Source organism: Phascolarctos cinereus, unplaced genomic scaffold (genome assembly GCF_003287225.1).
Source record: "Phascolarctos cinereus isolate Bilbo 61053 unplaced genomic scaffold, phaCin_HiC Scaffold_2;HRSCAF=192, whole genome shotgun sequence".
Classification (NCBI taxonomy): domain Eukaryota; kingdom Metazoa; phylum Chordata; class Mammalia; order Diprotodontia; family Phascolarctidae; genus Phascolarctos; species Phascolarctos cinereus.
Genome location: NW_027555625.1, coordinates 382,966,006 through 382,979,144, shown reverse-complemented (window position 1 = coordinate 382,979,144; position 13,139 = coordinate 382,966,006). Strand labels below are relative to the sequence as shown.

At 45.2% G+C, this 13,139-nt stretch overlaps 1 protein-coding gene across 1 annotated transcript; it reads left to right on the top strand.

Annotated features, from left to right (window-relative positions):
* On the top strand, positions 1–11,739 carry CD74 (CD74 molecule). Its single transcript, XM_020964249.2, has 9 exons — positions 1–282; positions 6,097–6,269; positions 6,573–6,652; positions 7,046–7,099; positions 8,012–8,107; positions 8,416–8,512; positions 10,326–10,517; positions 10,823–10,875; positions 11,077–11,739. The coding sequence occupies exons 1-9, from the start codon at positions 206–208 to the stop codon at positions 11,080–11,082; spliced, it is 828 nt and encodes a 275-aa protein (XP_020819908.1). The 5' UTR covers positions 1–205; the 3' UTR covers positions 11,083–11,739.
* The last annotated feature ends 1,400 nt before the right edge of the window (positions 11,740–13,139 follow it).

The following is a 13,139-nucleotide window of genomic DNA, read 5'->3' as shown; positions in this document are numbered from 1 at the left end:
GATCTGAGTTGGGTATTTCCAACTTGGACTTTCACTTCTACTAACTGGGTGGGTTGGCCTTCCCCCTGAACGAATCAAATTCTTCTTCAGCATCAGTTTGAAGGGCTGGTCTGGGTGTATCAGGGTCAGAGAACCCAGGGCAGCAGAGGAAGTCAGACTAGCAGCAGCTGAAGTCTCTGTGAGGGGTGAACCAGCTGCAAACACCATGGAGGACCAGAGAGACCTCATCTCCAACCACGAGCAGCAGCCCATGCTGGGAGGAAGCGCCGGAGGACAACAACGGTACAGAAATTTTAAAAAGAAAAAAAATCTTTCTCTATAAAATCTCAGAGTAGCAAGGGACCTAGCAAATCTAGTCCAATGTGAAATGTCTATATGTTTGTATAGCCAGCTATATAGGCAGAGAGAGAGAGAGAGAGAATGAATTTTCTCCTAATCAATGAACAGAGCCAGCTAAAAGGATGCGAGGTGCTCTCAGCTGGGACTCAAAACAGATGATTTTCTTTGGAGGTTTTCTCCTCCCCTTCCTCTTTCCAGAGTCTCCTATTCCCTTGTTTTAGAAGCAGTTTGGGCTGGTGGGTCGTAAGTATCATAAATTCAGAGTTGGAGAGGGCCTGGGTTTGATCCTTTCACTCTACAGGTGAGGTAGTGAGTAGCAGGGCCAGGGCTCATATGGGGGCCCCGCCGCTGCCTCCTTTGTTAGAAGTGCATGGTTACTGAGGATGCCTGGGTATAAAGCCCACAGCGCGCATTTGTAACAGCAATCTAAGGTTTGTAAAGTGCTTTCTTCACAACCATTCTGTAAGGCAGGGAATATGAGCATTATTCTCACTTTACAGGTTTCTAGAAGGGAAAGCTATGGCTCTCCTCTTTACTCTTAGTGCTTCCATCTTGCCTCTAACTCCTTTCTGAATCTCAGGGGACTCCCCACCCCCTACCCCCAATCCTGACTCCCTCAGAGTTTTCTTGGCCCAAACCCTGGGGACTTGCTATTTATCTGGGGACTTTCTTCTAGGGTGCTGCTTCCTCAGACCTCCTTATCGTGGCTTCCCAAGGGAGGAATGAGCTTTCCTCCTCCCCAAAACTCCCATCTCTAATAGTAGCCCAAGCCAGTCCCTCTTTCCCTTCTCCTCCGCCTTCTGTTGCTTGGATTTCTTCAAGCCAAGCTCTCCTGTGGGGCATCCCCCTCTTAATTCTGACTATAACACTCAGGTCATTGTATGTGGTCTCTTTCATTCTTCTAACTCCACTAAAGTACTGTTGACCTTTTTAGGAGGTAAGACAATGGGAACAGAATCCCCACCCTCACCCCCGCCTGCAAGCTAGCGCTTTTAGACAGTAACCCCCCAAAAATCTCTTCTTCCGTGGCTAGTCAATCAGAGAGTTCGATAGGTATGACGTCAGCTGTAGCCAGGCAGATGGGGGTTTTGAAGAGGCCAAAAGAGTTGGTGTTCATGCGAAGCTCAGAAGGTTGAGTTTCTACCAAGCAACCAGACAGACAGCTGAAGTCACGATCTGTGCAAGTCCCCCCATTTTGAGCCTGCATACAGAAAGGAAGATCGCTGGAATACCACGGTTACCAGGGTGACTCCTTAAGTCCATTCCAGGCTCAATATATGACCAGCTTTCCTCCTATCTGTGTCCAGCCTCAAACCATCTTCACCCATTCTTAATCAACCAACTGCTAAAGCCTTTTTTTTAAAAAATAGGATAAGAGATAAATAAGGGGCGTATACATTTGTTCATGTCCTATGAATACGAAAATCGGAAAAAACAGATTTTTAGAGGTTTGGTTTTTTTTTTAACCATACAAATGTTTGCTTAAAGAAGGGAATAGGTTACATAACATTTAGAAAAAAAAAACCCACCCACATTTTACTATACTTAAAAAAAAATGATGGAACCAGAGCTGTGAAGGTCCTTGGTCACTACAATTTCATTTTTCAAAAGGGAAACTGAGGTCCAGAGAGGGGTCTTACTTAGGTCTGCTAACTCCCAAGCCTGGGCTCAAAACTAATTATAGTGTGAACACTCAGATTCATAAAACCTAATTTAATTTATATCATCTACATACTAATTATAACATGATCTATCAGAGTTATAAATTAATGTCCAGAGAAGACGTTGCATGTTATTTTTTGAAAAGATTTTTTAAAAAAACATTTTAAACTTAATTGCGGGTTTGCTCTGTTTATTCCGAGATCATCTGTGAAATCAGGAGCCTTTCAGAAACAGTTCTACCTAGCAATTTATGATGTCACTAACCAATCTAATGTTCATTGGTTATTGGGTTCTGTAGTCTGGGTTTCCTTTTTTGGGAGGTGGGGGGTGGGGGTGTGGTGTGGGTGGGGAGGATTTGGAAGACTGCTAGGGAAGACTGTGGGGGGGAGGGGTAGAAAAAGGAAGGAAGCTGGATTAGAAGTCAAGCTAGAAAAATCTTCTCTGACTCCCCAGAGATTGTGTTCTGAACCTAAGCAGGTGGATAAAAAGATCAAGTGACATTGCACACCTTTACCAACACATTTTTGAGAAAAAAAATTAAGTTAAAAAAAAAGTTTTACTAAGCATTAGGAAGGAAGAATGGTTTACATTCTGCTCAGGTCCTAGTGAGGAAAATAGCCTGACTAGCACGAGAAAAGCATGTACAGGATTTTGGGGAGATACAAGTGGAAGCCAGAATTTAGGGGACCTTGTATGGTGGGACAGTGTTTAGATTTGGATCACAAGACCATAGCTTTAGAGCTGGGAAGTAATTTACAGGTCATCTATAACATCCTCATTTTACAGATAAGGAAACTGAGGCCAAAGAGGTTAAATAATTTGGCCAGAGTGCCAGAGGGAAGGCAGTGGTGGAGCCACTCAAATCCAAGCTGGCTGATGGCAAATTGTGTGCTTTCCACCACCAAACCCCATCGCCTCATCTTGTTTGAAATAAACTCAACTAGGATTGGGAGGGAGAATGGTGACAGTCTTGTTGATGGAACTTACCTGGGCAAAGAAATGACACTTTCCCCCAATTTAAAAGTACCTATGGGAGCCTATTCGTTCTCTCAGCCTCACCCAAATTCACTGAATGAATAATGATTGATTTTTCTCTAATTTGGTTCCTTCCCTTCCCCCATTACAAGGCATGTTTCTCCCCCTTCAAATCCCCTTTAAAATGAACACTTGGAGGCTCTTCAAACTTCCTGGGTCTGGGAAAAAAGAAAAACCAAAACACACATCCACATACCCACACCCACACATCCACACCCCCCCACACAAAGGGGAAGCTAAGTGGCACAGTGGATAGAGCACTGGTCCTGAAGTCAGGAGTATCTGAGCTCAAATCTGGCGTCAGTCCAAACACTTGACACTTACTAGCTGTGTGACCCTGGGCAAGTCACTTAATCCCAATTGCCTAAAAAAAAAAGAGAAAAAACCACATAAACTTCCTGGGTCTGGTCAGGTACCCAGAAATTAGTCAGGCAGACAAATCAGAACAAGATTTGACTCATGATGTCATAGATTACTAGGTAAAAAGATTTTCTGAGAAGTTCCCAACCGGGGATGTTGCTAGAATGAACTTTGCACTGGGTCCTCCAGGGGGAGACCTGGTCAAGTTGAGGACCTAGGGTGGGACTGGGTTTATCAGAAGCCTAAGGCATAATCTCCACATTCCAGGGTTTGTGTTGAGGTAACAAAGGCTCATAAGATTTGGAGTTGGGACCACAGAGATTGTAGGGTCATAGATTTAGAAACAGAAGGGGTCTCAGAGGCTACCCAGTCCAACCTCATTTTGCAGATGGGGAAGCTGAGAGTGAAGTTAACTGACCATGGTCAGAACGGGGATTAAGTGGCAGAGTGAAGATTTGAACCCAAGTCTGCCGATTCTAAATCCTTTGCGATACCAAAGCAAACCATGTGTTTTTTTTTTTTTGCTAGCAAAAGTGAGGGTGAAGGTATGTTTGAATGGAGAAACATTCATATCACCCTCCTAGGGACTGGTGGGGTAGTAGTAAGGACACTATACCCATCTAAGATGATCCTCACAAATACTTTTGGAGTGGAGTGGATGAACTCCTAAGCACCACAGCCTGGGGAGGGGGGGCAAAGTTAGTGTAGTTCTTATTCCTAAAAACACAGATGAGTTAGGAGGGGGGTCATGCACATACATACACACAAACATGCATTCACATATGCTCATAGGAGAAGAGATTCTGCATCTGGTCTCCTTCCTTTTTTTAAACCCTGGGAGGTTTTGCCCTTTTTTCCCCCGTAAGGTGGACAAAAGGGGCAGTATCCTTCACTCCCAAACTAGACAGTGACCCCAAAATAATCTGAGTGCTTCAGGCTAATCAGAGAATCAGATAAGTATGACGTCAGCTGTAGCTGGGCAGATGGGAGTTTTGAAGAAGCCAAAAGGGTTGATATGCTTGGGAAGCTCAGAAGGTTAAGCAGAAGTAACCAGATAGGCAGCTGAAGTCATGATTTGTGGAAGTGGAGATATAACAGCATGATTAATAATAATTCACAAGATGATTTTGAGCCACCTCCAAAAACAAAACTCTGCATAATACACCCCAAAGAGGTCACCCAGCCTTTGCCTAAGGGCTGTAATGAGGGGTAAAATCCCCAGACTAATTGAAGGTTGACCTAAATGACCTGGGAGGTCCTTAAGAGCAAGCCTCTCTTCATATCATCTATGCCTCTTGCATAATGAACACTAAATAGATCCTTGTTGACTCTGAAATTCCTCCTAATTCTGATGTTTTAGAATTCTGTGCTGCAGACAGAACAAGGTTGTCTATCTCTGTTCCCATCATTTGCCAAGTCCTTACTCCAGTACTTGGGTTCCAGGCTGAATTTCCTACAGTAAAGTTTGCTTTGTTTTATATTTGAGGTGTTTCCAGCTTCTGGGGGGGGGAGCAGTTTCTTGTCTCTCCAGGAAAGGGTGGGCTGCAGGTGGAGCAGTCTTTGGCACTGTTCACAGTTCCAGTTCTTATGGCCTTGGTCGTCTATGATTCCTCCTGTGAGGAGAAAACACCTGAGATTGGGCTCCTCCTGCTGCTTACCTCCAAGCCTGCCCCCGAATCCGGTCACAGAATGTCAGAGCTGCAAGGGACCTTAGACAGCATCAGGTCCAAGGGTTCTTAACCTGGGATCTGTAAACTCATTTTTAAAAACATAAATGGGTAGATAGATATGATCTAGGTGGATAACTGCATTTCAATATAATTTGTTTCCTCTGCAACCCTATATATTTATATTTTATGATTTGAAAAATAAATATTATTCTGAGAAGGTTTTACCAGACTGCCAAAGGGGTCCATAGTTCTAGTTCCACCTTCTACAGGAAGCCGTTCCCAACCCTTCTTAATTCCAGTGCCTTACCTCTGCTAATTATTTTCTAATTAACCTGCATGTGTTCGCTTTGCATATATGTATTTACATGTTGTCTACCTCATTAGACTGTAAACTCCTTGAAAGCAGGAACTATTTTTTGCCTCTTTTTGTATGCCCAACACTTCACACAGTGCCCAGCACATAGTAGGTGCTTAATGTTTATTGATTGGTTGCTAGTCCACTTCCCAGGACTATACATTTATGAGAAGCTTCTCCTTCCCCCTCCCATGAGGATTTCAGTTCCTCATGGAGCTGTCTCCCCCTCCCCATACTTCTCCTTTCCAAATATCACAGGCTCTTTTCTAGCCCCCCCCCTTCTCCATTTCCTTCCCTTTTCGCATTAACTTGGATACTTCTACCTTCTCCTTTGAAGAGGCTGGAATTTTCCCTTTCATTTCTGTACTCTGCCTTGCCCCCTCCTCTCTTCTCACTCTGTAGCATAGGATTGAGCCTTTCTTCACCTAGCCAAGTGACAGAGAAGAGAATGGTCCATCCATATTCTAGGACCTTAAGATCAGATAATCACAACATGTCTGGATGAGAAAGGGCCTTTGAGGTCACCTTGTCATACTGCAGAGGATGAAACTGAAGCCTAGAGGTGACAGGGCTTGCATCCAGGTGTCCAGATTCCCGAATTCAGGGCTCCAGTCTTGTACATGACCTCTTTCCCGATCCCTTCCACCTCTCTAAGCATCCTTTCTATCCTAGCAGGTCCTGTAACCAGGGAGCCTTTTACACTGGCTTCTCTGTGCTGATGGCCTTGCTCATTGCTGGCCAAGGTGCGACCATCTACTTTGTGTACCAGCAGCAGGGGAGGTTGGACAAGCTTACTGTCACTTCTCAAAATCTACAGCTGGAGTCCCTGAAGATGAAGCTCCCTAAGCGTGAGTCTGCTTTTCCTCCTTCCCTTTCCTCTGGCTTAGGTCAGGGGTGGGGAACCTTTGGCCTCAAAGCCACATGTGGCCATCTAGGTCCTCAAGTGCAACCCTTTGACTGAATCCAAACTTCACAGAACAAATCCCCACCCCTGACTTAGGGAAATGAGTGCAAAGTCATGAACAAGGAAAAGTGCCCTCATATGAGATTGGGGCCTGAGTATTTTCTGGGACTGCCAAACTCCATCTCTCTTGACCTGATCTTGGACTTGGAGCCCCTTCCTACGACTCAAGTCTCTCTTCCTCTTGCAGCTTCCATCCCAATGAGCAAACTCCGAATGGCTGCACCCCTGCTCATGAGGGAACTGGAGCCCGAGACCCTCCCATCTATGGTAAGGCCCTCACATTGCTCTCACTGTCTCCTACCCTCACCACCTCCCCTTGGAGGAAATATTTGATCAGATGAATTGATGGTAAAAAGGCTGGGTTAACAATGATTTGGGGGCTGGGATGGGGAAAGAGTTAGGGAGGTTACAAATACTATTTGGTTATTGTGGGAATACCTGAGTGGGGGTGGGAGGAGGGTCCAAGGAGACCTAGCACCTAAGGGAGAGGACTGTCTCAAAGGACATTTAACAGGCTCCATTGTCTTTGGTGGTGAGGAGGGGGTGGCTACTGTTTCTCCTTCCAACTTTTGGCAGACCCCCAAGGGTCGGAGCAGTCTCCAGGCAGTTTCTCAGTTCCTCCTTATTGCTAGACTCATTACTCTTCCTTTTCTATTACAGGACTTGACCAAGATTGGAAATAATACCGAGGACCAAGTGAAGTACCTGTTACTGGTAGGAGACCCCATTAGCAGCCCATCTTTCACTCCCACCTACGAAGGCATAGCACCCAGGCTGGGGGCCTAGCTCCACTCCTCCCTAAGAGGACGGACTTTCTCATCCCTAGATTCCATCACTCACTCCTCTGTTGTGGATCACTTAGGAGAAGCAGGGTATCAAGGGTTTATGCTTTACTTCAGTATGGATCAGGTCTTCCAACACTGGAGGAAAGAAGTCAGGTGAATAAGAATTTAAGTGCCTGCTATATGGCAGGCACTGTGCTAAGTGCTAGGGATACGTAGAAAAGCAAAAACAGTCCCTGCCCTCAAGAAATGTATAGTCTAATGGGGAATGCAAACTATATACAAATAAGACACATATAGTATAAATTGGAAGATAATCACAAAAGGAAGATATTAGTATTAAGGGGGACTTTGAAAACCTTCCTGTAGGTAGGATTTTAGCCGAGTCTTGAAGGAAGCTCGGAAAGCCAAGAGGTGAAGGTTCAGAGGAAGAGAGTTCCAAGCTAATGAAAATTCATGGAATCAGGAGATGAGAGTATCGTGCTTAAGGAATAGCAAGAAGGCGAGGATACTTGTGGGAGAGTAAAGTCCAAAAAGACTGAAGAGGTAGGAAGGGGTCAGGTGTAAAGGGCTTTACAAGCCACAGGATTTTGTATTTGATCTTGGAAGTAATAGGGAGCCAGGGAGTTTATTGAGTAGGGGAGTGACATGGTCAGATCTTCACTTTTGGAAGATCACTTTGGCAGTTGAGTGGAGGATGAACTGGAGTGGAGAAAGACTTGAGGCAGGGAGACTAACCAGAAGGCTATTTCAATAGTCTAGGCATGAAATGATGAAAAGAGGAGGGACCCTGTCCCCTCTGACCTTTTATTAACCTTCCCTCTGATTTCCTGGCTTTTTGTAGCAATCTGACCCCAGAAGGTCTTTCCCTGAGCTGACCAAGAGCTTTCAGGAGAACATGAAACAACTCAAGAAAAACATGGAAAGCAAGAACTGGAAGGTCAGGAATCCCTTATCCTGCCATTTCAGGACTACAGTCAGGGGTGGGTGGGTGGGGGGAAGGTATCTGGGGAGAAATTTGGCTTTAGATAGGGCTAAATCAGACCATAGAGGATTTCTTTCTATCTCTCAGAAGAAATGATTTCCCTGTCCTCTGATCAAATCTCTGCCCCATCTCCCACCTCCAATTCCAGCCTCTCTACCTTCCTCTTCACTGTCCCCTTGAGGTAGGACTGCATGATATAAAGGGGCTTTTGAATCTTTTGAGTGGAGCTGAAAGGTGGTTTTCTCTCTCTCTCCACATCCCAGAATTTTGAGAACTGGATGCACCAGTGGCTTCTGTTTGAGATGAGCAAGAAGCCCAATGAAGAGAAGTTTGAAGAAAAGATCGAGCCTTCTCAGAAAGGTATTAGGGAAGGAGGTTGAGGGAACCTCTAGGAGCTTCTCCCCCAGCTAGAACTGCACATACACCCCATTCCCTTCCCCACCCCCCCAATCCCCAATACACACATTTAACAAGTGAATTCTTCCCAGTCTATGGGCTCAGGTATTAAGATAGTGGGAGAACTGAGAGGTAAAGGGGGTTTTCCTTATGATATAGCTGGGGATGGGTGGGAAGAGATCCTGGGTATTTCCACCAACCTGTTAATTGTTCAGTTGACTTGAGCTTTTCCCACAATTCCATGCTTACAATTCTAGCATTCTTCAACCTTCCTGGCTCATGTGTGTGAAACACTTGGTAATTTAGAGACCACTTTGCTCGCCATTCCGTGAGGTAGTAGGGGGTCTAAGCGTTGCTGTCGCTCCAATTCAGGCCTTAGAATTTTGGAGTTGGAAGGGGTCTCAAAAGTCTGATCTATATCTGAGGAGGAATTTCTTTTACAACAGCCTTGACAAATGGTCATCTGGTCTTCTCTTAAAAGATCTCCAGTGAAGAGGAACTCACTATTTTTAGTCCTAGAGTAATTTCCCATCCTTTTTACACCCAAAAGAATGGAGGCCTTCTGATTCCACACGTAGGGCTCTATTACATGGCTAGCATTGGGTCTGTTTAATTGAACTTAGTCTTTGTTTATTAAATGCCTACTATGTTCAAGGTCCTATGCTGTAATCTGGGGATACGAAGAAAAGCAAGACAGTCTACTGCCAGGCCTGTTCTTCTATGGCCTTTTGCTTTCTGGGTCTCAGGTTCTGTTCTGTACAACAGGCTTATTTACCATCATGACTTTGGGAAGTAAGAGGTCTATAAAATGAAGAAATTGGACTATCACAGGAATCAGAGAGTTGGAGGGGACCTTGGAAGCCCTGTACAGTATAAGAAGGCCCTCTACAAATTTTCCCCCAAACGATCATCTGTTCTTTTCTTGAAGATCTCTAGTATGGGGGAACCTACTATTACCAGACAATCCATTTCACTTTTGGAAAGATAATTGGTAGTTTTTCCAATACTTGTCTCTTAGCAACTTCTGTCTTTACTCTTATGTCCTTTGGAGGTAAAGCAGAGTCTAATTCTTTTTTCATATCACAACTCTCCATCAAGGATATCACTGTTATGGACATAGTTGAGTCTCAAAATGTTACCCAGAGATGAGAAAGTAGGTACGTGGGTCTTTAGTCACTTGCGTATGTGTCTCCCTATTTTATGTTTCACTTGATGCATGTAGTCATTGAACGATCTTCAAACACCGGCACCTTTTTCTGGACGTGAGCCTATAAGGACGCTTTATGCTCTGGTGAATAAACTGGCATAGAAGTGGTGGGCTCTTAGAGTCCTTGCTTTGCTCAGCTGCTTGTTGCCAGCTGTTGCTGAAGATATAGTCTGCTCTGGAGAATCACATGAATCTTCTCTATTCAGATTTGCATCAAGTATACCTTAGATATGTGTATGGACCATTTTGTGGAGATGATCAGACTGGATTACTTTGGGGTCCCTTTCAGGTCTACAATCCTATTATTTTCAGAGAAAGAGTTAGGGTTCAGAATTCCACCACTCAACCTACTCATGCTATAGTCACTGGGCTGCTCTCAGCCTATTTCCTTGTCCATGTAATAGATGCCAATTAGATCCTGGTATGGAAGGTTCTAGGCCAATCATAATCCGGGTTCTGCTTGGTGCATGCGTCACCTGGCCCTGGTGAGAAGCTGTAGAACTTGAGGCAGGGGCCCCGTACGGGCACTTGAGCCAGCTCACCATCTGTCTCCCAAACCTATTGCTTCAGTTCTGACCAAGTGCCAGCTTGAGGCCAGCTGTGTTCCTCCCGTCCACCCGGGCAAGTTCTGCCCCAAGTGCGACGAGAATGGCAACTATGAGCCCCTTCAGTGCCATGGCAGCACTGGCTTTTGCTGGTGTGTCTACGCCAATGGCACCGAGGTCCCCCACACCAAGAGCCGTGATCGCCATGACTGCCATGGTAAGCATATAGCATGGGGGTAGGAGGTCCTCTTAACCACCATGGCATGGTCAGTCTTGTCTTTCCAGAAACCCTGATGCATAGTAATCTTTTAATTCACACACACACTCACTCACTCTCTTGTTCACCTGTCCATCCAACCCCAGCACTCATTACCGTGCCCAGTCGTGATGCACAGGTATGGAACCGTCCCAGGTTGAAGCATCTTTTTTATCCCCTGGGCTCCCCTGACCTCCTTTAGGGTAGGGTAAAGGTCCAGTCCCATGCTGGGTCAGTAGGGAACAAGTTGCTTGCTCCACTTTCAGGTCCCCTGGATACTGAAGAGCTGATTTCTTCTGGACTGGGTCTTCCTAAGCAGGTAGGTTAGGGGACCAAGGCAGCTCAGACTCCTGCAAGGTTGTCCCTAACCCCAACCAACCAAACTGATCAGGAGGGGAAGAAAGTGGAGGACACTCAAGAGGGGTGGGGAGGGGAGAAGGTGGGGCTTTCCTGGATAGGGTGGATGCAAGGCTCCTGAGTTGTGAGGCCTTAACCTTTCACCTCTCTTTCTCTCCCTCAGCAATGATCTAAGAGAAATAAGAACTGCAAGGGCTAATCAAACAGTCCCAGACCTGCAAAGTGTGTGGCTACCACTAGAATGCTGATCTGTTTACCCAACTCCAGGATCCATCCATCTGTCCATCCCTTCCTTGTCTTCTTCCCCTGACCCACTCAGCCAGAAACCCCAAATCCCACTTTCTCTGGGGCCCAGGTTAGATCCTCAACTTGATACTCAAGATTGAACCACCTGCCTACGAACAAGAGTTCAGGACAAATCGACCTGCTCCCTTGACCCATGACGGGGAAGTGAATCCCCCTCTCCCCCCATCCCCGCCCTCCAGAGCAGGTACCAAATAATCTACATTTTGGGTTTCAGGGGAGATGTCATCAAGTCAAACAGATCAACTTCCCTTCTCCTGCCCAAGGCCCTCCCTTCTTCCTTCCACAACCTATTCCTGTTTCTCTGTAGCAGTGCCTGGCAACACCACGCTTCTTAATCACATTAACTGGGGAAAGGTGGGGAAGGGGGCGGACGTGTGGGCAAATTTCTTTCCTTTTTCTTGAGTATTACTGTCTAGCTTATGCATCTCCTTCACCCTTGTAAGAAAGGTATTTTCATTTGCTATCTCATCTGCTTGTAAGAAACAGAAGTTTCACATTAAAATAAGGTAGGAAACGGAAATAGTGTCATGTTTCTCTTCGATTCACTCTAAAACACTGAAGGGGACTTAGAAACTGCCTAGTTCAAGGGCTCTTAACCTGGGAGATGGGAGTCCATGAACTTGCTTTCTAATCTATTTTTATAATTATTTCAATATAATTAGTTCCCTTTGTAGTCTTATGTATTTTATTTTATAAATTATAAAAAAATAAAACAAAATACCCTGAAAGGGTGTCCCTAAATCTTCACCAGCCTGTCAGAGAGATCCATGACCTGGAAAAGCTAGCAAACAATTATTAAGCACCTACTATGTGCCAGGGACTGTGCTGAGAACTAAGGATGCAAAGAGGCAAAAGACAGAACCTGCCCTCAAGGAGCTCCCAGTCTAATGGGAGAGACAACATGCAAGCAAACATAAACAAGCTATATACAGGATAAATGTGAAAAGATGAACATAAGGAAACACTGGAATTAAGAGGGTTTGGGTAAGACTTCCTGGAGAAGGTGGGTTTTTAGTTGGGACTTGAAGCCTGGGAGGTCAGTAGTCAGAGCAGAAGAGCGAGAGCATTCCAGGCATGGGGGACAGCTAAAGAAAATGCCCAGTCAGGAGATGGCGTGTCTTGTTTGAGGAACAGCAAAGAGGCCAGGGTCACTGGATCCAAAATTACAAGCTGGGAGGTAAGGTATGAATGGCAGCAGGAAAGGAAGGAGGGGGCTTGGTTACAAAGGGCTTTGAATGTTGGGCAGAGGATTTTTTATTTGACCTTGGAGGCCATAGGAGCTACTGGAGTTTACTGAATAGGGAGCTAGGGTGGGATCTGACCTTTAGTGAAGTCATTTTAGTGGCCGAACGGGGGACGGACTGGAGGCAGACCCACCAGCAAACTATTGCAATAGTCCAGGCATGAGGTGACAGGGACTTGCATGAGGGTGGTGGCAGTGTCAGGGGACAGAAGGAGGTGTATTTGAGAGATGTTGCAAAGGTGAAATCAGCCACTCTTATGAGTGTCTAAGTGACCTTGGGTAACTCACTTCACGGCTGCCTGCCTCAGTTTCCTTATCTGCAAAATGGGGATAATAATAGCATCTACCTCCCAGGGTGGCTGTGAGGATTAAATGGGAATATTTGTAAAGCGCTTTGCCAACTTTAAAGTACTATATAAATGCTAGCTATTATGGTTGTTATTAAGAACCCCTGGCTCTAGTCCAATACCTATCTTACAAATGGAGATTGAGGTCCAGGTACCTAGCTCATGGCCACAGAGATAATTAGGGAAGTGGTAGAGAAGGAATCTAGTCTCTTGGTTCCTAGTTAAGCTTTCTTTTTCTTATGGAAGGAAATATGTGTAATAAAAAGGTTTTTTTTTTTGCCCTTCAAACTTTGCCATGTGATTACCTTATTACTTAATTTGATCCTTGCA

Excerpts from the sequence above, each read along its gene's own strand:
- CD74 (XM_020964249.2), top strand. The coding sequence starts at position 206 with ATGGAGGACCAGAGAGACCTCATCTCCAACCACGAGCAGCAGCCCATG. Across the intron at positions 6,653-7,045 it reads CCGAGACCCTCCCATCTATG|GACTTGACCAAGATTGGAAA; the intron begins GTAAGGCCCTCA and ends TTTCTATTACAG. Across the intron at positions 10,518-10,822 it reads TGATCGCCATGACTGCCATG|GTCCCCTGGATACTGAAGAG; the intron begins GTAAGCATATAG and ends CTCCACTTTCAG.